At 43.0% G+C, this 26,834-nt stretch overlaps 1 protein-coding gene across 4 annotated transcripts; it reads left to right on the forward strand.

The window, feature by feature from the left end:
* The first annotated feature begins 493 nt into the window (after positions 1-493).
* SRI (sorcin) lies at positions 494-18,931 on the forward strand. 4 transcript variants are annotated; one of them, XM_048838076.2, is made up of 9 exons: positions 494-632; positions 5,532-5,615; positions 9,040-9,109; positions 11,707-11,748; positions 13,747-13,790; positions 15,787-15,934; positions 16,125-16,238; positions 17,211-17,269; positions 17,876-18,931. In XM_048838076.2, the coding sequence occupies exons 1-9, from the start codon at positions 582-584 to the stop codon at positions 17,900-17,902; spliced, it is 639 nt and encodes a 212-aa protein (XP_048694033.1). In that variant the 5' UTR covers positions 494-581; the 3' UTR covers positions 17,903-18,931. The 4 variants fall into 4 exon arrangements, with proteins under 4 accessions (XP_048694033.1, XP_048694035.1, XP_048694036.1 ...); XM_048838078.2 differs by lacking the exon at positions 11,707-11,748; XM_048838079.2 differs by lacking the exon at positions 5,532-5,615 and having other exon boundaries at positions 541-632.
* The last annotated feature ends 7,903 nt before the right edge of the window (positions 18,932-26,834 follow it).

Here is a 26,834-nt window from a genome sequence, read left to right on the forward strand (position 1 = left end):
TTTAAGAAAAAACACGAAGTATTATGAGAATCTGGATAAAATCACAAGCGTTGGCAACACTGCCATAGTCAAGGAGCAGCAGCCCATTACCGCGCACTCCCCCGCCCTTCTGGTAAAGAATGAGCAATGAAGTAGCTTTTTCAAGCAGGTCGCACGTCAGACTGCAGGCTGCGCATTGCGCCGCGCTATCCCACAGCCCCCCCTCCCCCCGCACAGAGAGCGCGCCCAGTGTTCCCCGAGCTGCGCCTGCGTGTGAATAAAGTTTTTGTTTAAAAAAAAAAAAAACCGTCCTCTCAGGCTGTTGGCCGGTACCATTACAGCGGAGGGGTGTTTTCTCCCTTCTAAGCGAGCCAAAGGGGATAATTTCCTAAAATGGGGGGGTCTAACAGAGCAACAAACCGCGCCGCGTCTCAGCGATTCGCAGTCGATCACGCCCCGCGGGACGGAAGGGAGAAGCGGTGCTGCAAGTCGTGCGCCCTGTTCCGGGTCCACCCGGAGGATGGTGTGAGCCGGTCGCCCCTCCCCACGCCCTGTGGGGCAGCTGGTAGGGACGGGGAACAGCGGACTGTAGCGCGGTAGACATGGCGTATCCTGGGCATCCCGGCGCTGGAGGCGGCTACTACCAGGGCGGGGTAGGCGCGGGCCGGGGCCGGGGCCGGGGCCCTGCAGGGCGTTGAGGGGCTGGGACGAGCCTCCCGCCGGGCGCAAAGCCAGGCCCGCCCCGCTTGGCTGTCCGTGCTGCGGGGCGAGAGGAGCCCCCCCGGGGGGGTATGGGGGGCGAGAGGAGACACCCCCCTACACACACACACCCAGCCTTGTGCGGGGGAGGAGGCTTCTTCCCCGGCCTCGGGGGCCGTGTCCGGGCTGCAGGTGCCTTGCCGGTGGGTGGGGGTCGGACACGCTTTGCAGGCCTGCGCCATGTCTGTAGCAGGGAGCTCGGCTTCTCTGTCCGGCAGAGTCTGTGCGCCCGGCCACGGAGCTGTCGGGGCACGTGCCAGTGCTAAAGCTCAAGTCTCCGTGCAACGTCCACCGCCCACCGCCCCAGCAACAGCACGGCCGTGCCCTGCCTTCTCGGGAGCCGCCCCCCGCTCTTCCGCTGGCGTATGGATCCTGTTCGCAAGCCCTGTGGCTATGCGGCCTCCACGCCATCGGCACTAGACGCCCAGCTAGTTTAAGATCTTTTCCCCACCCCCCCGTCTCCCCGCAGCACTGATCTAGACGCTTTCCGTTGCAGTGCCCAGTACCTAGCCCACAGTCCCTAGCAAAAGCGGTGGATTGTATGAGATTTTGAAGAGCCACCGAGCTTGATCTCTTGTGTGTCCCCTCCCTAGATGTAAGATGGTTCAGGCTGAACTGGTTCCTAGGCCTGTTGAAAGCATTTGTCTGGTTAGTGTAATCATGTAAACAGTTCTTAGATCAAAAGTAAACTGGTTGGAGTACATGCATTTTACAAGCTTGCGGGGCTTGGGAGAAGACTGAGTCAGAATATTAAATTTCTGTAGCAAGCCTGAGGTGGGTAATGGTTTTGTTTTCCTGTTATAGTTAGGGCTAGAACGGGATTTTTGCTGCCGCCTCTGGCGGACCAGAAGCTGGCTCCTATCACAGCACATAGTCTCTTCCTTTCCTCTTAGAATAACAAAAGCTGCTGGCTCAGGCAACTGATAGAACTGTAGAAATGGTGAAGATTTTTTCAGTGTGCTGGTGTTAATGGAAGCCATTGAAATCAGTTTTCAGAGTAACAGCCGTGTTAGTCTGTATTCGCAAAAAGAAAGGGAGTACTTGTGGCACCTTAGAGACTAACCAATTTATTTGAGCATAAGCTTTCGTGAGCTACAGCTCACTTCATCGGATGCATACTGTGGAAAGTGTAGAAGATCTTTTTATACACACAAAGCATGAAAAAATACCTCCCCCACCCCATTTTCCTGCTGGTAATAGCTTATCTAAAGTGATCACTCTCCTTACAATGTGTATGATGATCAAGTTGGGCCATTTCCAACACAAATCCAATGAACTCAGTGACAGTGGTAGATGCCTAATACCTCAGAAAAGCAGCCTACTTGATTAGAATCCCCTCCCTTTCCCAGCAAATCCAGTTCAAGATATATTCTTCCATCACCCTCAATAGAGGTAATAGCATACTAAACTTATCCTTTGTTAAATAAAACTAATTTAGTTAGAATCAAAGCTCTGGTTAAAACATGAATATTGCTTTTGTGGGTACAAATAACACTCAGCTTCTTTGAAAGGAAGAATGGGCTTGTGCTTTAACAGACGGGAGCATAGGCCCAGGCCTATACCAGAAATTTTGTCAGTACAGCATTGTTGGTTAGGGAGCATGGCGGGGTGACATTTCTGTACCAGCAAAAGCTCTAGTATAGACATAGTTTACTGGCATAAAACTGCTTTAGCCGGTATAGCTTACTTTGCTCACCAAGCCTGTATAAACTACACCAGCAGAAGCATTTGTATTGCTGCGGTAAGCTGTATCTACACTAGAAAGGTGGTGCCAGTATAACTATACTGGTATTGCTACCCCAATGAAACTTAAGGGTAGACTTGGCCTTAGGTGAGCTGGGTTCAATTTCTGGCTCTAATAGTCTTTCTACATGATTTTTAGCAAACCATTTCACTACTTTGTGCTTCAGTTTCCCATCTGGAAAAGGGCAATACTTTTTTTACAACTTTGTCTTTGTCATTGTAAGCTCTTCCGTGCAAGGATTGTCTATGTATTTGTACAGTGCCTAGTATACTGGGACCCACATTTTTAGTAGTGGATTTTATATGTTGCTCTTAAGCAGGGGTTGGCAATAATTTTCGCGGGGGGGCCACTCCACGAATTTTTGTAAGTCGTCACGGGCTGCATATTTCTACTATATTAATGGAGGGGGTCGGAGTCTGGGAGGGAGTTAGGGTGCAGGAAGGAGCTCCGGGCTGCGGCAGGGGATTGGGGTGCAGGAGGGGGTGCGGGGGGTGGGCTCTGGGAGGGAGTTTCGGTGCAGGAAGAGGTGTGAGGTCTGGGAGGGAGTTTGGGTGCAGGAGGGGATTCTGACTTGGGGTGGGGTGCGAGGTGCAGGTTCTGGCCGGGAGGCGTGTACCACAGGTGGCTTCTGGCCAGCGGCGTAGTAGGGCTCAGACAGGTTGCCTGCATGCTGTGGCCCCATGCCGCTCCTGGAAGCGGCTGCTGCTGGCATGTCTCTGCATGCCCATTAGAGAAAAGGGGGGAGCGGGTCTCCATGCACTGCTTGTTTCTGCAGGCTCCTCCCTGGCATTTCCCATTGGCCGGTGTCTGGCCAATGGGAACTGTGAGGATGATGCTGGGGCAGCATGTGGTGCTGCCTCCTGCCCCTGCCAGGGGTGCGCAGAGACATGCCAGCAGCGGCCGGTCACTTCCAGGAGCAGCGTAGGGGCAATGGCAGGCTGCGTACCTGCCTAAGTTCCCTGCTGCGCTGCATGACTTTTAGGGGCCCGGGGATCACGAGGGGGCAGCCAAAGAGCCTGGTGGGCCAGATGGAAATGTTAGATGGCCTGGATCCAGCCCGTGTGCTGTAGCTTGCCCACTTCTGCTATAAAGCAAATTAATACTAATAATTTGTGGTTTCATCTCAGTCAAGCAGGGTGCACTCTTTCAACCTCAAAGCACTAGAGCAAGGGTGGACAAACTACAGCCCTTAGGCCATTTTAAGACAGCCCGCGAGCTCCTGCTGGGGAGCAGGGTTGGGGGCCGCACCACGTGGCTCCCGGAAGCCACAGCATGGCCCCCCCCTCCGGTGCTCCATCTGGGGAACAGGGTCGGGGGTGGGCGCTCCATGTGGCTCCCAGAAGCTGCGGCATGTCCCCGCCCCCCCATGCTCCAGTCGGGGAGCAGGATCGGGGGGCCACTCCACGTGGCTCCTGGAAGCTGTGACATGGCCCCCCTCTGGCTCCTGTGCGCTCCAGTGGCCCCCTCCGGCACTCAAATGGGAGTTGAAGGGGTAGTGCCTGATGACGGGGCAGCGTGTAGAGCCGCTTGGCCATGCCTCCGCGGAGGAGCCGGGGAAAGGACATGCTGCTGCTGCTTCTGGGAGCCACTTGAGGTAAGCACCGCTCAGAGTCTGGACCCTTGAGCCTCTCACCACACCCCAACCCCTTGCCCCAGCCCTGATCCTTCTCCTACCCTCCAAACCCCTCGATCCCAGCCCGGAGCACCCTCCTATACCCCGAACCCCTCACCCCCAGCCCCACCCCAGAGCCTGTACACCTTCCTGCATCCCAATCCCCTGCCCCATTCCTGATTCCCATCCTGCCCTCCGAACCCCTCGGTCCCAGCCTGGAGCACCCACCTGTACCCCAAACTCCTCATCCCCAGCGCCGGAGCCCGCAGCCCCCCTTCGCCTGCATTCCATTCCCCCAGCCTGGAGCCCCTTTCCGCATCCTGAACTCCTCATTTCTGGCCCCAACCCGGAGCCTGCACCCCCAACCAGAGCCGTCACTCCCTCCTGCACCGCAAGCCCAATTTTGTGAGCATTCATGGCCCACCATACAATTTCTATTCCCAGATGTGGCCCTCAGGCCAAAAGGTTTACCCACCCCTGCACTAGAGTATAAATTTGACTCCCTAATTTAGGCATATTTGCTATGCAACTGACAGTGCTGGTGGCTGATTCTGAAGGAGGTCTGATGAAGTTAGTGGAGATTACATATGGTTTAGAGTTGAATGTGGACAAGACAAAAACTTTATAGTGGTATGCAAGGATCCTGTGAAAACATGGAAGATTCTAGTGAATAACAGTCATACAGCAAGTGAGAAGTTATTGCTACTTTTAGGAAGCACATTCAGAAGATGGAAGATCTGATACTGAAATCAGCACCAGAATAACAAGAGGAAAGAGACATTCTGGAAGAATATATATCTGAGGAAAAGGGATATAAATCTGAAGACTAAACTCCGACTCTTAAAAACCAACATTTGGTCTGTATTACATTACAGCTGTAAAACATGGACATTCAAACAAAGAAACGACAGCCCTTTGAATTATGGTGTTATAGAAGAATTCTGGAAAATATGGATAGACTATGTAACCAGTGAAAACATACTAGAGAACTGAGCAAATGCTAGTGAGAAGACAGACTGAGTTTGCAGTGGATGATGTGAGTTTGCAGGCACTTCAAGGGAAAGTTGATGGCAGGAGAACAACACAGAAAAAGAAGATCTTTGATGGACAGTGTAGTATCCTGTGTGGATCAAAAGAACTAGATTAGCAGAGGATCGTATGGTCGCAAACCTCCAGGAATGGAGATGCCATATACAAATAATTTAGGCACTCTGTGCTACTATTAGATCACTGGACTGACTCAAGTGTAAGATTTTATGTAGGCCTGCTTTACATTGTAGCAAGAATGTACACCAAAGTTGTGTGCTCTTTTAAAGCAGTTATATGTTTTGACAGGGTGTATATAAAAATGAATTGATGTTGAAATGTAAGATTGCAAATATTGTTGTCAACTAAAAGCATTAATTTTATCTTAATCATTTATTTCTTGTTTTAAAGTATGGAGCTGCTCCAGGAGGACCAGTGTTCCATGGGCAGACTCAAGATCCTTTGTATGGTTATTTTGCTGCGGTAGCTGGGCAGGTATGTTTTCCCCCCAAAACAATTTGGTTGAAGTTGACATAAGACAAAAATATTCTTATTATATTACAACTTAAATATTGGACATCAGTGTTTGCCACAGAGATGCATGTATAGCAGAACTTCCTAGCATATTGAAACTCTGAATACTGGAAACTGTGTGTGAGGACAAGCTGGGAATCAAGTCAAATTAGATTAAATACTGTTTGAGTTTATGCTGGCTCACTTTAAAACTATGCACATGGGTGGGGAGGGCCCATCACTTGTAGTGTAAGAATCCAACCAGAAATGTCAGCTGCATGGATGGCCTCAATAAGAGCCAGGAGAGGTTAGTAAGAGTTAGGCCATTATGTAAGGGGATGGCTTCACTAGGTGTGGGAACATGGGAGTACCAGAACCTGGTGGCATGAACTACCTGGAGTAGCTTGCTGGACAGAGTGAACATAGTATAGGAGAAGGGTGCATTTTTTCTTCAGATATTTGTTTATTTTTTCTATGCCGGGTTTTGACTGCCTATTTATTACTCTAAAGGATTTGGTATACTATAATTTTGTATTTTCTACATAATGTCTTTAAACATCTATATATTCCTGTAAGTAACAATTTCTAATCAATGTTAAAATCTTATTTTAATCAAGTAAGCTCCCTAGAGCTAGAGGTTTTATTGCTGTGATAAAATAGACTTTACATCTTTCTAGTCATTTTTGTCTAATAAATCCTATGTATTGTCCAGTAAACAAGTTGTCTGTCCAACTGTTGGTTTATTTGCAAAAACCCATTAATGCTGTTTCAAGGGTGTAATTGTGGAAGACAAGACATTCAGAATTAAGGATCCCAGAGTACTCTTGGTCTCTGCCCCCTTTTCACTATTCTCTTTCAATAATTTAACTTCTTAAAGTGTAATAGTTTCAAAAATACACGGTTACTGAATGAATGCATTCTGGCAGCAAAGACAACAAATGAGAATATTAGAACAAACCACATGAAGGTAGTCAAATGAGTACATATCTAAGGAGTCTCCTTATTCGTGACGAATCTGGTTCTTCACTGAAATAAAGTAGAGACCTTTAGAAATGTTTCTTACTGAGCTAAAGAAGAATCTGTTATCTACCTGTAGTAGTCCTTGAGATGAATAAACCTGTAAGCAAAGAGTGACTGAATGGATAAAATGAACAGGACTATCACGTGTCCATCCATGAAAATACGTAACAGGCCAAACCCACCTAACTTTTCAAGTCAAATTATTATAGAACCTCCAAACTGGCTTGACTCCTTTTTCATTTGCAGCCTGTTGTCACTCACAATATATTTATCGCAGGATGAATTTGTACATCTGCAATATCAATCTGAGTTTTATATAAAAACTTATACTGGAAATTATCTTAAAAGAAAAAAACATATGAATGTTAATATCTTAGATATTTAAAATAAAAACTGAAACCACACTAACCTTTTTTTCAGAATCTCTATTCAGTGAATTGAATTTGTCTCTGAGAACTATTCACTTTATTACTGCTTGTCTGTAAAGCCCTGTCTAATGTAAAGTTGGACTGTTAAGGGTTTTTTTACCTAGAACTTGCCTTATAGCTCTGTTTCCAATTTCCATTCTTTCAGTTCTCCTTGACATTTTCAAGTTGTCAAGATACTGGCTTCTTGTTTTGCTTCTTAATTTAAAGAATTTTAGAACGTGATTGACCACTTCTGATTTAATGTAATTGAATTTCTTATACTGGAGTTTTCCTGTGTTTCTACCATACCTGTAGTGCATATAATGCACTGTTTATGAAGCTGGCCTGAAGACCAAAGATACTAAAAGTTGGGGAACAGTGTATTGTATTGGTCAAAAGGTACAATTGCCTTTTGTCAGGCCTTGTAAAATTAAATGTCAGCTAGAATAAAGACCACTTATTTACAGGACATATTCAGAGGAGTGTATCTGGAGTTGATAGATAAGCATGTTTTCCCCCCACTAGTCTCTCTTGGAAGTACAATAGTTATAAATTTGAAGACTGTATCCTTTCTCTGATGATTTTATCTGGGTATCATCTGTAGTCAGCAGTTTTTATCGTTCTTTAAGGCTTAAATTAGATATGTACCAGATATACAAAACTCTCAGGAAAATGCTGGGGAAAATTAGATAGGCTTCAAATATAAAACAACTCCCTGTTTTAGTACTTAATGCTTCTGGAATCAGTCAAGTCTATTTGCATCTAAAAAACATTTCATATTAGAATGAGGTTAAATTGCACTTTAGAAATTTTTATGAACTTTAATCGTGGGTGTGAGGAATGTGACATGCAATTCCAACTCCACTTTTGACAGCTCATTGCTTTACCTGACTTGGCAGTTGTTCATAATCTCTAACTGGCCTTGAGAGGGATGCTTTGGAAGGAAATCGTATTCCTAATTGAGCAAATAGGTATTTTTTCTGTTTTATTCCTTTAAAATACTTTACTTTCTGCTTTAATTTGCTCTATTAACAATTTACTGTTCCAAACTGACGGTTCAAAAAAAGTTGATCTAATATCTATCTCGGGAAGTGGGGATATATATTCTCTGATATAGTTTACTTTGTTTTGTAGAGTCCCATTATAGAATCTAGAATGCAAATCTTTAAACCAGGATTGTCTGTGTTGTCCTCAACAAGCTCATAGCACTTTTAGTTCTATATTATGGTAACTAATCTTATCTCGGGAGTCAGGAAGGAGGGTTGTTTCTCTCTTCCCCCCCCGACCCACCCTCACATTTTGTAATCTTCGGAATGTTTTTCTCCTTCCTCTGAAACATCAGATTGTACATAACTAGAGATGATGGGATACCAGTTGAGGTGGAGTGGTGCTCTGAGTTGGTACAGCGAATTCTCTGTGCCTTGCTGATGTCTTGCTCATGTGTTCAGGGTCAAACTGATTGCTGGATTTGGGGTGGGGAAGGAATTTTCCCTCCACTCAGATCAGCTAGGACCTTGCTGTTTTTTACGCCTCCACAGCATGGGGCATGGATCTCCTGGTAGGATCATCTGGACTTATTTCACCCAGTGAATTCCCTACTGTCACAGGGGCATTGGATGGCACATCAGTATTTCCTGTTCTCTGCTTATGGCATGCAACAGTTCAGTTTTCTGAGGATTAAAGTACTCTAGTTTAACTGAGATCATTGGGTGCAACAGAAGTATTTGGGTGATATTTAAATAACCTGTGATATTCAGGAAGTCAGACTAGATGATCTAGTGGTCCATTCTGGTCTTAAACTATGAATAAAATAATTTGGAGTGAATTTAAATTGAAATTAGTATGCTAGGTAGAACCAGTCTTTTGTATATGGTTCCATGTGTAGGTTTATCAGTGAACATGGATCTTGATATGAACGTTTATCGACATTTACTAGTGAAAAGCTAACTTTTCCAAGCCTACTTCTCTGTTTTCAAAAGGATGGACAAATAGATGCTGATGAGCTGCAGAGATGTCTGACCCAGTCGGGCATAGCAGGAGGGTATAAACGTAAGTTGACAATTTAAATAAAAGTATATTTGATTCATATTAGACAATCATTAGTTGTACTGTCTGCATAGTTAAGTTCACATGGTAAGAAGCATTTACATTTGTCTTTGAAAGTAGTCTAACTGCTTCCATACATTCCACTCTGGAGCCTCTTGCACTATGCTGCAAGAACTTAGTCATAGGGAGTAGTTGGCCCCGATAACACTTCTTTACAGAAGGATTTTAGTTTTGCCTTCTCACTTCCTATTGGCTCACCTGGAACTGCTAATGTTTCAGCAAATTTAGTTTGTGTTATCCATTAGGCTAGCAGGTACATTACTATGAGATGATTTTTAGGTCTATCAATTAATTGCAGTTAACTCACACAATTAACTCAAAAAAATCCGTTTTAATTGCACTATTAAACAATAGAATACCAATTGAAATTTACTAATATTTTGGATGTTTTTCTACATTTTCATATATATTGTATTGTGTTGTAATTGAAATAAGTGTACAAAAACAAAACAATGTAAAACTTCAGAGCCTACAAGTTCACTCAGTCCTCCTTCTTGATCAGCCAATCACTAAGACAAACAAGTTTGTTTACATTTACAGGAGATAATGCTGCCCTCTTCTTAGAATCATAGAAGATTAAGGTTGGAAGAGACTTCAGGAGGTCATCTACTCCAACCCCTGTTCAAAGCAGGACTATCCCCAACTAACTCCTCCCAGCCAGGACTTTGTCAAGACAGCCCTTTAAAACCTCTAAGGATGGAGATTCCACCACCTCCCTAGATAACCCATTCCAGTGCTTTACCACCCTCCTAATGAAATAGTTTTTCATAATATCCAACCTAGACCTCCCCCACTACAACTTGAGACGATTGCTCTTGTTCTGTCATCTGCCACCACTGAGAACAGCCTGGCTCCATCCTCTTTGGAACCCCCCCTTCAGGTAGTTGAAGGCTGCTATCAAATCCCCCCTCACTCTTCCCTTCTGCAGACTAAATAAGACCAATTTCCTCAGCCTCTCCTCATAAGTCATGTTCCCCAGTCCCCTAATGGTTTTCATTGCCCTCTGATGGACTCTCTCCAATTTGTCCACATCCTTTCTGTAGTGGGGGGCCCAAAACTGGATGCCGTACTCCAGATGTGGCCTCACCAGTTTTGAATAGAGGGGAATAATCACTTCCCTCAGTCTGCTGGCAACGCTCATACTTTTGTAGCTGACATTGCAATGTATTTATGTGCCAGATATGCTAAACGTTCATTTGCCCCTTTGTGCTTCGGCCACCATTCCAGAGGATCTGCTTCCATGCTGATGACTCTTGTTAACAAAATGTGTTGTTTAAATTTGTGACAGAATTCTCCCTCAAGGATTTCAATGTCCCCTGCTCTGTTTTACCCGCATTCTGCCATATATTTCATGTTATAGCAGTCTCAGATGACCCAGCACATGTGGTTCATTTTAAGAACACTTTCACTGCAGATTTGACAAAATGCAAAGAAGGTACCAATGTGAGATTTCTAAAGATAGCTACAGCACTTGACCCAAGATTTAAGATTCTCAGGTGCCTTCCCAAATCTGATCGGGATGGAGCATGCTTTCAGGAGCCTTAAAAGAGCAACACTTTGATGCAGAAACTACAGAAACTGAACCACCAAAAAAGAAAAATCAATCTTCTGCTGGTGGCATCTGACTCAGATATGAAAATGAACATGCATCGGTCCACGCTGCTTTGGATTGTTATTGAGTAGAACCCGTCATCAGCATGGATGCATGTCCCTTGGAATGGTGGTTGAAGTATGAAGGGACTTATGAATCTTTAGCATATCTGGCACGTAAATATCTTGAGACACCGGCTATGACGCTGCCATGAGAATGCCTGTTCTCACTTTCAGGAGACATTGAAAACAAGAACGGGCAGCATTATCTCCTGCAAGTGTAAACAAGTTGGTTTGTCTGAGCGATTGGCTGAACAAGAAGTAGGACTGAGTGGACTTGCAGGCTCTAAAATTTTAATTGTTTTATTTTTGAATGCAGTTTATTTTGTACATATTCTACGTGAGTTCAGCTTTCATGATAAAGAGATTGCACTACAGTACTTATATCAGGTGAACTGCAAAATACTATTTTTTTACAGTGCAAATAATCAAAAATATAAAATGAGCATTGTACACTTTCAATTCTTTGTTGTAATTGAAATCAATATATTTGAAAATGTAGAAAACATCCAAAAATTATTTAAATAAATGGTATTCTATTGTTTAACAGTGCGAGTAATTGCTTGACTGCCCTAATAATTTTGTGAATATGATATTCCAATGCACAATTAAGATTTATGTTGGACCGGGTGTTGTGGACACCCAGATTCAATAAACGAGAGAGCCTTCCACAGAGTCCATTAGAAACCAGCATAAAAGGTCCCCTTGGAGCAGGCCCTTCTATTGAGAAGGTATGAGTTCTCTTTTCATCCCTAGGCCCATGGCTCCTGGAGTGTATTTAGTACCAGATTTCCAGAGGATCGATTCAAGGACTTTTTGATATAGTTTCTCTAATTAGTCTGTCACAGAATTCAGGGGTTTAAGTATCTTGTTGATTTTTCACTCTACAGTATTTGGCTGTCTAGGAGATATCTGTCTGTTTCAGATGTTGGGTAAGTTTTAACTCAGAACAGCCACTCTCCAAATATTAATGCTTAGAATTTTGAATTCTAAATGGTAATGTGTAAAAGAGTTCATGTTTCAGAAGTGGTCTTTCTGCAACTCAGTTGCAACATCTATTTGACTAGATAGTCATCTCTATAAAACCTCCAGTGAAGGAGTTTTACACCTAATCCTGTCATCAGCCGTTTGAGCAGTACAGGTTTTATTGATTACTACATCAAACAGAGGAATTTGATGACCTGGGATGTAACCTTTTTAAATATTGATCTTGTCTGCATGATAGTCTTCATACAAAGATAATAGAGGGTTTATACAGCAGAAGCTGACATACCTTCAGTTGAGTTGAGCCCCATGTGTTTACTTAAGCATAGTTAGTAGGTGTAAGGCTGCCAATTTTGTTGGATGTGTTCCTGGAGGTTTCATTGTATGACATAATCTTTAATTAAGATTGATCTTTAATTCCTGGAGACTCCAGGACAGTCCTGGAGGGTTCACAACCCTGAGTAGGTGGTTACAATGAGGAAACTTCTGTAGAATATCCAAAAATTATATTTTGAATTTTTATCCTGAGCAGTAAAGAAATCTGGAGTGAAGGCTACAACTCGGACTACAAATCTGGGTTGATGCTCTTTAGACACTACAGACAAAGTACAAAGGTTAAATTTAGACCTTTCTAATCTTAAAGTTCATGCAACTGACTTTTGAAATTTTTAAAACAAATGCACAGATATTTTAATGTGAAGCTGTGTTCTGAAAAGGTACTATAAAAGTAGCAGAGTAGATTCGATTCCATGTTTTCTTCTGTGAGTCCAACTCTAACTTGTACAGTTATAAATAAAGATTTTTCTTGCTGCCTGCTTTGGAAACTTAACTTGATCTGAAAATCAAGGTTTGTTTTTTTTTCCCTCCCCTGCTGCTTGTATCATCACCAGTAATGAAGATTGTGTGGGCCAAATTCTTCCCTCTTTTACACCTGTGCAGCCCCATTTCTCTTAGAACATAAATTCCTAATGAAGTACCAAGTTCTCTTAACTAATCTGACGTGCAGTGAGACTAATGGCAAGAGTAGTGTGGATTCTCAAGCAAGCAGGTATAATTCTGAATCCACCAAGAACAGATCTGTTTTGTAAGAATGTGCCATTTTTCAAAGAGTCACTTTGCAGAGTTGACACACATTCATAGTGTCTAAAGCCTTGTACTTACAGTAACACAACAACTTAAAGCGCAATTAGAGGCTGGTAATTAGACTGCAAAAACAGCTCTGTGTCAAACTTTTGGGAAGTTAAAAATAAACTATGTACCCAAGTGTCTCAGGTTTTTAACTTCTACAATAAACTAATTTGAGAGAGCCTTCATAATTCCATTTTTATCCCTTTATTTTGTAATAAGTCACTCGGAAAACAAGTTTTTCTAGTTCGATAACATCTGTAACGTATTAAAATGACCAGTGTTAACACACTTAGGAAAGTGACACCCGCATGCATCTATTGATGTTCACCAAAGAATGCTATGAGTAGACTTGATGATCCAAGTACCTGAGATATGATGTCCACAAAGTTAAATTTGTGTGTTGAGTGGAGCTGAATTGCTCAGGGCATCAGTAATGGTCTAGATGTGAAACATTCTGTATCCCAACAGTTTGACTCCAGTCTAGGCTGGTAGCGTTTACTGTTATTACTGTCCTGATCAGACTACCCATTTTGATGTAACCAAAAGCTTAAATGAGTTGAGATTGACTAAAATTTATCTCATTTGTAATTTAAGACTGGATTCCAAAAACAGGCTTAAAATAATAACCTCTTGCACCACCCAACTCATAATGTAAGGTTTTTTCTTTATGTGAATCAGAGTGAGATTGCTAATTGCAAGACTGCAGCTTTCCAGTGGGAGTGATGTCTTATTTCATGTCCATAGTATGAAACCAAACTGAGAAATCAGTAATTCATATTTACTGCTACTAATCTATTTCCCCCCCCTCGTTTAAACAGCTTTCAACCTAGAGACGTGCAGGCTCATGATTTCTATGCTGGATGTATCCTTTGTCGTGTGTACTACATAAATATTACAAAAGGAAACTGCTAAAAGAACATTACAGTTGCAAAATCAGGCACTCCTATGTTAAGAAATACAAGAATTAGTTTGCACTGGCAACCTTAATTCTTCCCCTTGTATTTATGCATTTTGATATCGTCTTCAATTCCATAATACTTTTTTCTACAGAACCCTGTCTCATTCATTGAGAAAAGAAGACTGGGTGGGAGGGGGAACCTGGTATCAAAAATCAAGTATGTTAAGGGAAGGGCTGTTATAAAGAGGATGGTAATAAATTGTTCTCCATGTCTGAAAGTAGGACAAATAGTAGTGGGATTAATCTGCAGCAAGGGAAATTTAGGTTAGCTATTAGGAAAAACTTTCAAACTATAAGGGTAAACTGGAAATTTACAGGCTTTTGTTCTGGAAAATTTCAGACCAAATGGTTAAAGATTGGTAAAGTTATAAGTAACTGAAAACAGTGTGTTATAATGGAAAGTGTCTGGCAACCTTAATATGTGCTGCTATCAGGCCTGCCTGTAATTGCATTAACATGAAAGCTCTGATGGCTTAAAGTGCTTTTTAAAAACACACTGGTTAATCTTTATATTGTAGGCAGAATGAGTTGCTAGTTATGTCATTTAAGTAGAAAGTCTCCATGGAAGAGTATCCAAGGTAGTACAGCTCTAACACACAACTGGAATTGGAAGGATTAGCTACAGTAGAACCCCTATTTTCTGAACATTGATCTTATGAAAGACGTGTTATATTAACCTTTTCTTTCTTTTGCTGGCCAAGTCCTTTTTCTGCCACAGAATGTGACTTCAGTCCTTCAGCCAGCATTCAAGTGGCTGCACATGTTTGACAAGTTTGCAGTTCGCTCAAAAAAAAAAAAAAAAAGCATACTGTATACACTGGTTATGAACGATTAACTTATGCATTATACCTATGTAATTCTGAGATGTTTGATATTAAGAACTGAGTACCCAATTGATAAAATAGGGGTTCTACTATATTCATTTATAAAGTTTCTCTGCACTGATGTGATTGGTACTCAGTGCACCGATAGATCACTTGATATTTAGCATACCAATAGTAGACTCTTGTGACTGACAGAATTGAGAACACAAAGCGTAAAAAAAAGCCTTCATTTTCTAACTCAAAATGCCAAAGGAATGAAAAGGGAAAAATACAAGAGGAGAGTTGGTTTCTTTTGTACAGTATTGGAACTATAACCACTATTCCAAATGCTTTGCTGCAAGACATTATCAGAAATAAAATAAGAAGCATTAGGACATGTAGGCTCACCACTAACAAAATATAGCTCCCCTATAGTTCTCTGGTCCACTACCTTTAGAGTCTGCACGGATGCAAAAACTATTAACTTTTATATCTATCCGCACCCATATCACCTATCTTGCTGTTAAAGCCCTGTGCAGATACAAAAATTTGGATCCATATGCGATCCGCAAAGATCATAAACAATACAACCACATTCGCAGATATAAAGCAGATATCCATGGATTTGCAGGGCTCTAACTACCTTAACTTTCTTATTTTACTCTTGGTACCTGACCTGCAAAACAAATCTTATTTTTATGATATCAAATACTAGTATATGCACAAGCCTTTATTTTATTGCTTGCTTTTCTGATGTTTGGACAAAGCTACAGCTGCATTTTAATGATGAAAAATGCAAGGAGGCAGTACAGCACCAGAGAGGAAATGCTGTATTTATTTTTCAGATGGATGGAGGAGTACCTTTGGCTTTCTGATTGCTGACTTTTGGCCAAAAGTATTCTGTCTACCTGAGCTCTGGGATAGTTTTTTGCTCTAGAGGAAGGTAACACTAGCACAATGAATTTTTTTAAGATATCTTTTATTTCCCAAACTTCAGTAAATAAATTTCAATCCTGCATGACTGAATATAGATCCTCATTGAGGAATATTTAGCACTTGTTTGGAAATTAAACAGTTTTTCCTTAGCCATGATTCAGAGGGATATGTCTGGTACATTGGGATTCAATGAATTTAAAGAGCTCTGGGCTGTGTTGAATGGGTGGAGACAACACTTCATAAATTTTGACAGTGACAGAAGTGGTACAGTGGATCCTCAAGAGCTGCAGAAAGCCTTGACAACTATGGGTAAATTGTGAAACTTCCCTATTACTGGCTGTTGAAATTTCTCCTGCTTCTAGTATCATGACTTGGTGGGATTTCCCAACATAATAATGTTTTGCATTAACTGGCACACAACAAATCTTCGCATAAAAATTGCCTTGGATCACTGTAAGTTGGCTGTCATTTCACTATTTTTCCTGACTCTTTTAATTAGGATTTAGGTTGAGCCCACAGGCAGTGACTGCAGTCGCAAAACGATACAGCACCCATGGGAAGATTACATTTGATGATTACATTGCCTGCTGTGTAAAACTCAGAGCTCTCACTGGTATGTTATAGAGAAGTATCTGGTAATACATTTTTTATTTTATGAAATCAGGTTAATCTAAGGTGTCTCAGAAAACTTTAAGCTCTTAATCCCAGGAGTTGGCTCTTCCTACAGCAGTCAGAGCTGATACCGTATATTATTATTGAAGTTCTCCCACTTGTCCTCTTCTGAAAGGGCTTAATCGCTTCAGGGAAACCAACTTTTATGCCACATTACAAACATAGCAATGGTTATAAAGATTGTTTGTTAGCCAGGCCAGAAGTCTCTCCAACTATTCATTACCATAAAAGTGTATGGAAAAATTCCAAACTGTTGCTTTGAAAGACTGAGGTTAAGAACCTAAGGAATTACCATCTTGGGAGTTTCAACAGTAGTATGAATCGCTTCCTGTCTGAGCTCAACTATTGTCTTCCCCACCTCTTTCCTTATTTCTTCTATTTTCTGTTTGTTCTCTTGTCAGTCGCCCCCTTAACTTCTTGCTGTCACCCTGGCTCCAGAACCCTCTCCATTGCTCTCTTCAGCTCTTTCTCCTTCTTGCTCCTGCCCTGTTAGAACACTGCTCCTAACGCTTCCTCCAGTAGCGAATAGTGCACTTATGAGTGGGCCACAGCTACTCTGCTGAACCAGTGTTCACAGTAGAAGGTGTAGAGTGTTAATTATTTGGCAGCATCAAAGCTCTTCTGCATTAGCAAGAGACCTGTTAATCCTCACAAAACCAGTCTCCAGGACTTTGCTGAAAAGAAAAACTGGCCTTTGGACAAACTGGCACATGAAAACCTTGTGCCAACTGAGCAGTGCTTAAAAGCTACAAATTTGAAGTAGACTACAGGAGAGAGTGTTTTTGCATATGCTGCTTAGTAATATAGTGGCTGATTTTAATCCGAAGGATAGCATCTAAATACTTAATGTTTTGATAAAATAGAGTGATTCCATTGATTCCAGTAATATACAGTTCTTTATATATTTTTGCAGACAGTTTTCGAAGAAGGGATACATCCCAGCAGGGTGTTGTGAATTTCCAGTATGATGATGTAAGTGCACCTAAGACACTTGTTTACGCCATCCTAGCTACAATTGTAATGAAAGAAAAAGTACTTAGAACTGGAGCCAAAAAATCATTTTGCTAAAGACTATTACAAGTGGCACCCTTATTTCCTATCTTAGCTGAGATTCCAAGGATAGGATAGGTTTTGAGAAAGTTGTCTCTTCCCATCCGCTCTTCCCTCCTAACCAATTGTGGAGGGAAAAAAATGGTGGTGCATACTTGTCACTCCTCCCTCAGACAGTAGGTGTTCTAGATCTTCAGAATATCGTGTGCTTTCTGGGCTGGGATCCAGGTATAGTTAGGTTTCTGTTTCACTCCTTCGGTTGGCTTGGCTTCCCCTCAGTGAAGCTCTCATGCTGTCAAACTTTTTTAACCCCTCCACCCCCCCTTGGAGGGGGACTCTGATGCTCTGGTAGCCTCCTTGGGCGTGGCTCCCTGATTGTGTCTTGTTTGGCTGAAGACAGTTTGTGGAAAATGGAGTTGATGGCAATGGGTATATGTGGAGAGCATTTCAAACAACAGAGTGGTCGGGGGGAGGAGATTATTACTGTTCCACTGCATGTGGTTAATATGGATGCCTGTTTTCTTTCAGTTCATACAGTGTGTTATGAGCATCTAATTGAAGAGGAAGGAAGATGTGGATGGGCATGATTAACATTCCACTTTGTGTTTTGCTTTGCACCTAAATTTATCATGGCAATGTAACTAAATATTGGTATTTGCATATTTTATAACGATGCTGCTTTGTGATTTTTTTTTTAGTTTTGATAAATACAAATGAACAAAGGATGTTTTTAAAATGAAAGATCAGCTCTCATCCTTAACCTTATTTTTTTTTTAATTTTGCATATACTTGTAAATCACCTTTTTATGTATAACTTAAATGATTATGTAAATCGTAAGACTTTCTGTAGTGTTTACACTTCCCCCTCTCATGAGCTACTAAAAACATTCATCACAGGGCAGCTTGTCTTATTTCCTGTCCTACATAGTGGCATGGAGCCGTGGTGGTGGTTTTGTTCCATGACAATACTGCATAGAAGAGTCAACATAATAGGGTAATGATCATGCTAGAAAGCAAGATGGAAAATTGGGAAACTACAGTTAATCTGTAACCTGATTTCTTCAGGATGGACTCCACCCATTTTGCCATGGATGGCAAGTTGCACATCTATGTGCAGAGACCATTTGAAGAACTTCTTCTCCCATCCGGTGATCTTGTAGCGGGCTGCTCTTGTTGCCTTAAGAAAACTAACTGTTCAGTTTGTGCCACTTGAAAATAATATTGGTTTATATCTTCTATACATATATGCAGTTATTCACAGAATTAGGTTTATATTTCCCATAACTGTACCTTCAGCTCCTACCTTTGCAAGCAAAAATACTTCAGCTTATGGAGGCTTAAATTCATGTTTCCTAGCTTAAAGGGCTCTTTACCTTAAAGTAAATTTAGGCCTTCTTTAAATGACAAATAACCCAAAAGGCACAAACCCAGTTTCTATAAAATTCTTTGCAGCCCAAGAAGGCTCCCATCTCCTCAGTCACCTGCCTAAAGAGTCTTGGTGCTTTCCAGCAGCTTCTGTGGCTGGCTCTGCTGTTCGCCTGGCTTATTTTAGTTTTCTTTTTATTAAAACCGCTGTTACTTTAATTAGTAGTAAAATCTTATTTTTGCGTTCAAAAGGGTTGATTGTTATGAAACAGTTGATGCTTTTAACAAGAAAATTAAATAGCCTGGAAAAATTATTCCAAGCTAATATAAGGATATTAAACAGCTGCTTCTCTAATTTTTAGTGAGTGCTTATCTAATGTTCTTGTTAAGTGCTAAACTGTTTCATTAAAACAGGCACTTTTAACAAGAAAGTAAGATGTTTCAGTCCTTAGTAAAAGCTAAGTCAAAATCAAACCATTTTGCTTAGTAAAAAAAAAATTAAGCTGAATTTTTTTTCAGAATGCCTGATCTGTGGGAAATGTTGAAATGTTCACTTTTTCATCTAAACCTGAACAAGTATTTATTTTTCAAAGTTTTAGAGTTCCCACCAGCTCTAAAAAAGCAAACAAGCCAACACCCACCCCTTGGCCAAGAATATAGTTTTTTTCTTTCTGGTAGCATAAAAACAAACTTTTCCTGCCAAAGCAGATAATGTATTTTTTCCTTTCCCAACACTCATTTGTTTCTGCTTAAAATATTTAACCTCTTCAAAGCAAGCTTTATTTAAATACTTTTGACATGGTCATAACAAGTATTCTTTATGTAATTCTGTTGTGCATAATGTGTTAAGTCTGTGTTTATCACACATGAGAACCAGAACTTTAGTCTTCTGCATTATTATAAAGGAGCACTTTTTAAATACATGTAACTTAGACCAACAAATTCCATACAGGAGCTCTAAGTTTGTGGTAAAAACTTGGAAACATGATCCAGTTACATCCAATCCACTAGGATAGATGCAGAATTCAAGGCCAGAAGGGACCTTCAGATCTAGTATGAACTCCTGTGTGTGTCAGGCTGTCAGCACCACCTCTCCACCACCCTCACATTAAACACAGCAGCTGAAATTAGATAAAAGTATTGCAGTCCACAGGAGCCCTAAATTATTATGTATCACATGCTGAGAACAGGGAAATGCTACACCCACAAAATGAGGAATGTGACTCCTCCTTCCCCCTCCCCACAGTCACAGCCAATTTGACCTGAAGGAAAATTTCTTCCTGACCCCACATATGGCGATCAGTTAGATCCTGAGCATAAGAGCAAGAACTGATCAGCCATGTACAAGAGAAAGAGACTGCTTGATGCTGTGTCAGAGCCCTGGCCCACTTCCATCTGTGGCCATTTTTGATGCTTTCAGAGGAAAGAGATTAAAAAAACAAACTCAAAAAACCCTAGAGTACGGGGAGTGGGGAGGGGAAATCTTTTCCTGATCCCTTCTGGCCAACCAGCTGAAAACCTGCAGTATGAGCTTGTAGCACCATAAGATATAAACCAGACGTGAGCCTCAGGACTGCTGCTGACCCATCCCATCACCTGCAACCCTATCGTACACTTGCACTCATAAAATTGTCCTCTCTTAAGAACTGTGCCAGAACTTAAGTCCCCTGATGGTTTGAAACTCTTCTAATTTCCACCCTGAATTTGTTTGTAGCCACTTTAAACCTATTTGGTGTTGTCCCTTTACTTAAATAGCTCTTCACCCTCTCTGATATTTACCTGGGGGACCATTGCTGCACACAGGCAAGCTGCATATGGGCCTGATAAATGTATAGAGCACAATCAGATCCACCCTAAAATCATCTTTCTTGAACATGCGTGACCAAAATTGTACACAGTATTCCAGATGAGGTCTCAGCAGAGCCTTGTATAGTGGCATTAATACTTCTCTGTTTCTACTGGAAATGTCTCACCTGATGTACCCTAGGATTGAATCAGTCAAATCACATTGCTGGCTCATAGTCATCCTGTAATCAACCTACACACTCAGATCTCTCTCCACCTCTGTCACTTCCAACTGATGAACCCCCAGCTTATGACAGACATTAGACCCAAATTCATGACCTTGCATGTAGTACTATTGAATTCCATCCCAGTTCTGTCACTCCACTATTCATGGTCATCTAGATCTTCCTAATTTACTGTATTCATCTATGGCAAGAAAGTCCCATTCATGTAGTCATAAATAGTTTTGTGCCAAAAAATAAACTTATCTCCATTTTCCCTTAAACTAACAGATATTGAGTCCTAGAGTAAAAAAGTCTTGTCTCAGGAATTGTAGTGGGACATTAACAGGGCAAGGAGCAAGCTATTGCTGTTAAGTAACTCTGGCCTTGGCTACACTTGTGAATTACAGCGCAATAAAGCCGCCCAGAGCGCTGTACGTCACTCGCTGTCCACACTGGCAAGGCACGTACAGCGCTGGGTCTCTGGGGCTACAGCGCTGCCCTATTCCCCCCTGCCCGAGAGGAAGAAAGTTTGTTGCGCCGCCGCGGGTGTGCTGCAGCGCCAGTGTGGCCGCCCAATGCGCTCTGATTGGCCTCCAGAAGTATTCCTGAGTAGCCCACAATGCCTGTTCTAGCCACTCTGGTCATCAGTTCAAACTCTACTGCCTGGCCTCAGTGACTAACCGTCAGACCCTTTAAATTCTCTGGGAATTTTGAAAAATGCCCTTCCTGTTTGCTCAGCCAGGCGTGGAGTGCTCTCAGTGAATCCTTCCAGATGACCATGCCTCCACACGCCAGGCAAGCCCCAGTATGGAGCAATGGTGAGGTGCTGGACCTCATCAGTGTTTGGGGGGAAGCTGTCCGGCCCCAGCTGTGCTCCAGCCATAGGAATTACGATTCCTTCGGGCAGATATCAACGGCCATGAGGGAAAGGGGCCATGGATGCTCTGCAGTGCAGGGTTAAAGTGAAGGAGCTGCAAAGCCTGCGAGGCAAACAGCCTCTCGGGTGCTCCCCCCATGACCTGCCGATTCTACAAAGAGCTGGACGCGATACTTGGGGGCGACCCAACCTCCACTCCGAGCACCACCATGGACACTTCAGAGCAGGAGGAGGAGGAAAGCGGGAGTGAGGGTGCTGGGGTGGGGGGAAACACCCTGGAATCCCTAGATGCATGCAGCCAGGAGCTCTTCTTGAGTCAGGAGGAAGGTAGCCAGTCGCAGCAGCCGGTACTAGGTGGAGGACAAACAGAAGAGCAATTTCCCGGTAAGTGGCTTTTTTTCGGGAAGGAATTTTTTCGGTGCAGGCTCTCTGGGTGAGGAGGGTTAGGGCTGCATGCATGCCTAGGTGCAGAATAGCGCATTGATGTGGTCTATCACATCGCAGTAATCAGCCTCAGTAATCTCTTCTGAAGTCTCATCCGGAACGTGGGCAATGCACTTGCACAGGTTTATTGGGGGTCCTTGTCCCAGTTAGGCCAATGTGTCCGTGCCACTGTGCCACGAGGGATGGGGGGACCATTGCTGCACACAGGCAAGCTGCATATGGGCCAGGGCAGAAGCCGCATTGCAGTAGAAGACCCTCCCTTGCTTCCCAGGTCACCCTCAGCAGTGAGAGATCTTCCAGGATGAACTCCTGTGGAAAATGTGGGGACAGTGTTCAGTATAGGTGCCCCTGCAGCTGTTGGTTCTCCCCAGAGGACAGTACAGCTGTGAAACAATCAGTCCCCCTTGACCCTGTGCTTACTCACCATTTTGGGGCTCCCAGGGGTTATGTGCGCTCGCTTTGGGATGGGAAAATTATGCTATTGTGTAGACTGTGTGCCCTCCTTAAGTTCGGGGGAATCATTACTCTGTCTGGTATAAACAATGCTGCCTCTGTTAAGTGTTGCATTTTGCCTTTACAGATGCAACCTTGAGATCTCAGCCATCCGTGTTATCGCCGGCCGAGAGACTACAAAGACTCAGGAAGAGGCCATGAAAAAGCAAAGAAGACATGCTGCAAGAAATGATGCAGCAATCTCTTAAAGAGAATCAAAAAGCACAGGCGTGGAGGGAGCGCGAACGCAGGATCCGCCAGGAAAACGCAGTGCCCCGGCGGCAAAGCATGGAGCTCCGACAGCAAAGCACGGAGCGGCTGATAAGCTTCATGGAGCGCCACGCAGACTCTATCCAAGCGCTTGTAGCCATGAAGGTGGAGCACTACCGAGCCCGGCCCCCGCAGCCATTGTCCCAAAACTCTTTCCCTTGTGCCCCCATGTCACCTCCAACCCACTTTCCCCAACATCCGGGTTCTTATCGCCACCAGCTGCCTCCAACACCTGTAGCTTCACCACCCAGCCCTGAAAACTATGACCCTTACCCACTGCACTCAACCCCCATCCTGATTTATAGCCATCCTGAAGTGCAGCACTCTTTGCACAGCACTCCAGACAAGAAGGCTGAGTATGAGAACAGGACATACGCAAATCTATGATTGAACCGTTCCCCACCCCACCCCCTTGCCCTTTCTGTTTCCCAAGCAGTTGTGTTTCTTTTCAATAAATGGATTTTTTGGCTTTGAAAACATTCTTTATTACTGCATAAAGTAAAAGATACCTTAGCCCAGGAAAGAAACAGGCACGGCAAGTCAGAACCACTGCACTTCACTCCCGTGCAGGGCACCAGACATTACTGGTGGTTTTCAGCCTCAAATTGCTCCCTCAAGGCATCCCTAATCCTTGCAGCCCCGCGCTGGGCCCCTCTAATAGCCCTGCTCTCTGGCTGTGCAAATTCAGCCTCCAGCTGTTGAATCTCGGAGGTCCATGCCTGAGTGAAGATTTCATCCTTCCCTTCACAAACATTATGGAGGGTACAGCACGCGGATATAATCGCAGGGATGCTGTGTTCGGCCAAGTCCAGCTTCCCATACAGAGATCACCATCGTCCCTTTAAATGACCAAAAGCACACTCCACAGTCATTCGGCACCTGCTCAGCCTGTAGTTGAACCGTGCCTTGCTGCTGTCAAGGCTCCCTCTGTAGGGTTTCATGAGCCACGGCATTAACGGGTAAGCAGGGTTTCCAAGGATCACAATGGGCATTTCAACTTCTCGTACTGTGATCTTCCGCTCTGGGAAAAGAGTCCCGGCCTGCAGCTTCCTGAACAGGGCAGTGTTCCGAAAGATGCGTGAAATATAGAGAAATACCCAGTTCGATTAACGTACTCGGAGGCTAGGTGCAGTGGTGCCAGAATAGGAATATGCGTCCCATCTATCGCCCCTCCACAGTTAGGGAAACCCATTTGTGCAAAGCCATCCACAATGCCCTGCGCGTTACCCAGAGTTCTTCTGAGCAAGCTGCGATTAATGGCCCTGCAAACTTGCATCAACACGAGTCCAACGGTGACTTTCCCACTCCAAACTGGTTCGCAACCGATCGGTAGCTGTCTGGAGTTGCCAGCTTCCAGATGGCAATAGCCACCCGCTTCTCCACCATCATGGCAACTCTCAAGCTCTTGTCCTTGCGCCGCAGGGTGGGAGCGAGCTCCTCACACAGGTCCATGAAATTGGCTTTCCTCATCCGAAAGTTCTGCAGCCACTGCTCGTCATCCCAGACTTGCATGACAATGTGATTCCCACCACTCAGTGCTAGTTTCCCGAGCCCAAAAGTGCCGTTCCACAGTGCTGAGCGTGTCCATGAATGCCACAAGCAATCTCGTGTTGTACTCGTTACGCAACTCGATATCATCATCGGACTCCTCACTGTCACTTTGGATCTTAAGGAATATCTCGACTGCCAAACATGACGTGCTAGCGAGACTCGGTAGCGTACTCAGCAGTTCGGGCTCCATTTCCCACAGACCGAAACGGAACACAGATCACGCTGCACAGAAACTGTTGAAAGATGGCGCCAAATGTGGATGGAAACACAGGGATTGCTGGGATGCGAAGCGATGCATCACCGGGCATTGGGACAGGACCCAGAATGCCCTGCACCCCACACCCCCTTCCTATAACCCAGAACGCCAAAATGGGAAGAGATGCTCTGTGGGATACCTGTCCATAATGCACCGCTCCCAATGCCGCTGGAAGTGCCGCAAATGTGGCCATGATAGTGCGCTGGCAACTGCCAATGTGGACAGACTGCAGCGCTTTCCCTACTCAGCTGTACAAAGTCGGGTTTAACTCACAGCGCTGTACATATGCAAGTGTAGCCAAGGCCTCTGTGTTGTAAGAGTCAATAGAGATCAGGTAATCATTATGAATATGGCTGTTATTTCTATGTTGTGTGGTTTATGCCTACAGCATTTTGGCCTATATAAAATAAGTTGTGGTTAGTCTATTTTTCTTTATGGAGAAACATTTTTCTGGCAAGCAGCTTGTGCAGACAGCCCGTGGGAAGAGAAACAAAAACTAGGCTCTTATCTCTTCAGATAGTTCCTCTTGCACACATCTGGGGCATGCTAGGAAGTCATTGTGTGAGAGGCTTGCCCTGCTATTTACCATGCTGCATCTATAGTGTTGTTTAAAAGTATTTGGAGTCCACTGTGGTAAACTGGGTATCTCTGCTGAATGTTGAGTGTTCTTATTTAAGAGGCCTTTTAACAAAAGGTATCTATATATGAATTTTAAAAAATGCATACACACCACAGCCTTATTCATTGAAAGTCACTTTACTTATGTTACAATATGTCAGTAACATTTAAAACCACAGGCATTTGTATTAAATACTCTCATAGAAGTGGTTATTATGATGTTAATAAAACTGCAAGAATTTAGAACCCCAAATTACAATGAGTTTATTTTATAAAAGCAATGTTTTGTTTAGCTATAGGAAAGCCAGTTTCACTCACTTGAACAGCCCAATGCCTCTAACATTTGTCAAAAATATCACACTCAAAGCTGCAATGATAAAATGTGCAGCATTGCTTGTTGGTGTTTGTCAAAATCTGATGTTTCTGTAATGTAGTGTAAGAATTAGGAGGGTTTCAGGTAGCTAAGACAATGATTTGCAAAGTGATTGTTTATGTCCACTTTAACCAGTCCCCAATGGTGAAACCAAGTACTTGTCCACTATGAATGTTTTACTTAAGGGGGTAGCTTCAGAAATTAATAGAGCTTTTTATAGCAACACACAATAAAAATACTAGCACAAAACAAAGCTGGCAGACTCTACTGATATGTACAATGCCAAAAGCTTTTCTGAACGTGGTCATATTGTAAATAGTATTTTCTCCTGCAGTTTAAACAGTCCATAATTTGCTATTTTGGAAAAACAACATTTTGCATCTATGCAATGATTGTAATAAAAAATGAAAAGTACAATATTCTATATAAAACACTAAGTACTGAAACATTTTTTACCCATAAGAAAAAAACAGGTCATATACTCATAGTTTGAACCTACACTAGATTATTCCCTAGCATAAAATACAAAGGTAGTGAGCAAAAATCCTTCTGCTATTACAATATGCTATATTAGCACTTACTGTATTACAGCCTTACAGTATTGTATGTTTATCTGCTAGCACCACTATACTTGAAGGTCAGTCAGGCAAATTTACAGGTGTATCTAACCTGCTTGTAAAAAAATACTCAGCGTGCTAAAGCTTGAATACAGTCTTAAGGCCTTGTGTAAGTTTTTAAAAAGAAAACCTTTTAAAGTCATAATAATGCAGAGAAACACAAATAAATTGGTGTCTTGGTTTTGAACTCCTGTAACTAACACCAGCGTTAAAAATGTTACCAGCTGAATTCATACCCCACTCTGACTTCTGAGTCACTCAGCCCTCCCTCCGCAGAGTGTGCTTTTTAGTTGCCTTGTTCTTTGTATTTCCCCTAATCCTCATTTCTCTCTGAATCCCGTGGCAATTCAGGTCTGTCTATACTGCAGAAAAGTTCAGACTGGTTCCGCTAAAGTGACTTTAAAACTGATGGAAGCTATGGTTTAGATCTGGTTTTGAGGGTTAACAAAGCCCGACTGGCTTAGCTGAATTGGTTTTAAAACCAGGTATAAAGTTTGCCCAGTGTAAGACAGGCCCTTAAAACCCCAACACAGTACAGCATTACTATTTCCTGCCATGGTTTCCAGCACTTGTTCCTGTTACCTGCTTTAAGCAACACAGTTGTGGACTTTTCCC

The sequence above is a fragment of the Caretta caretta genome, chromosome 2, assembly GCF_965140235.1.
Source record: "Caretta caretta isolate rCarCar2 chromosome 2, rCarCar1.hap1, whole genome shotgun sequence".
Classification (NCBI taxonomy): domain Eukaryota; kingdom Metazoa; phylum Chordata; order Testudines; family Cheloniidae; genus Caretta; species Caretta caretta.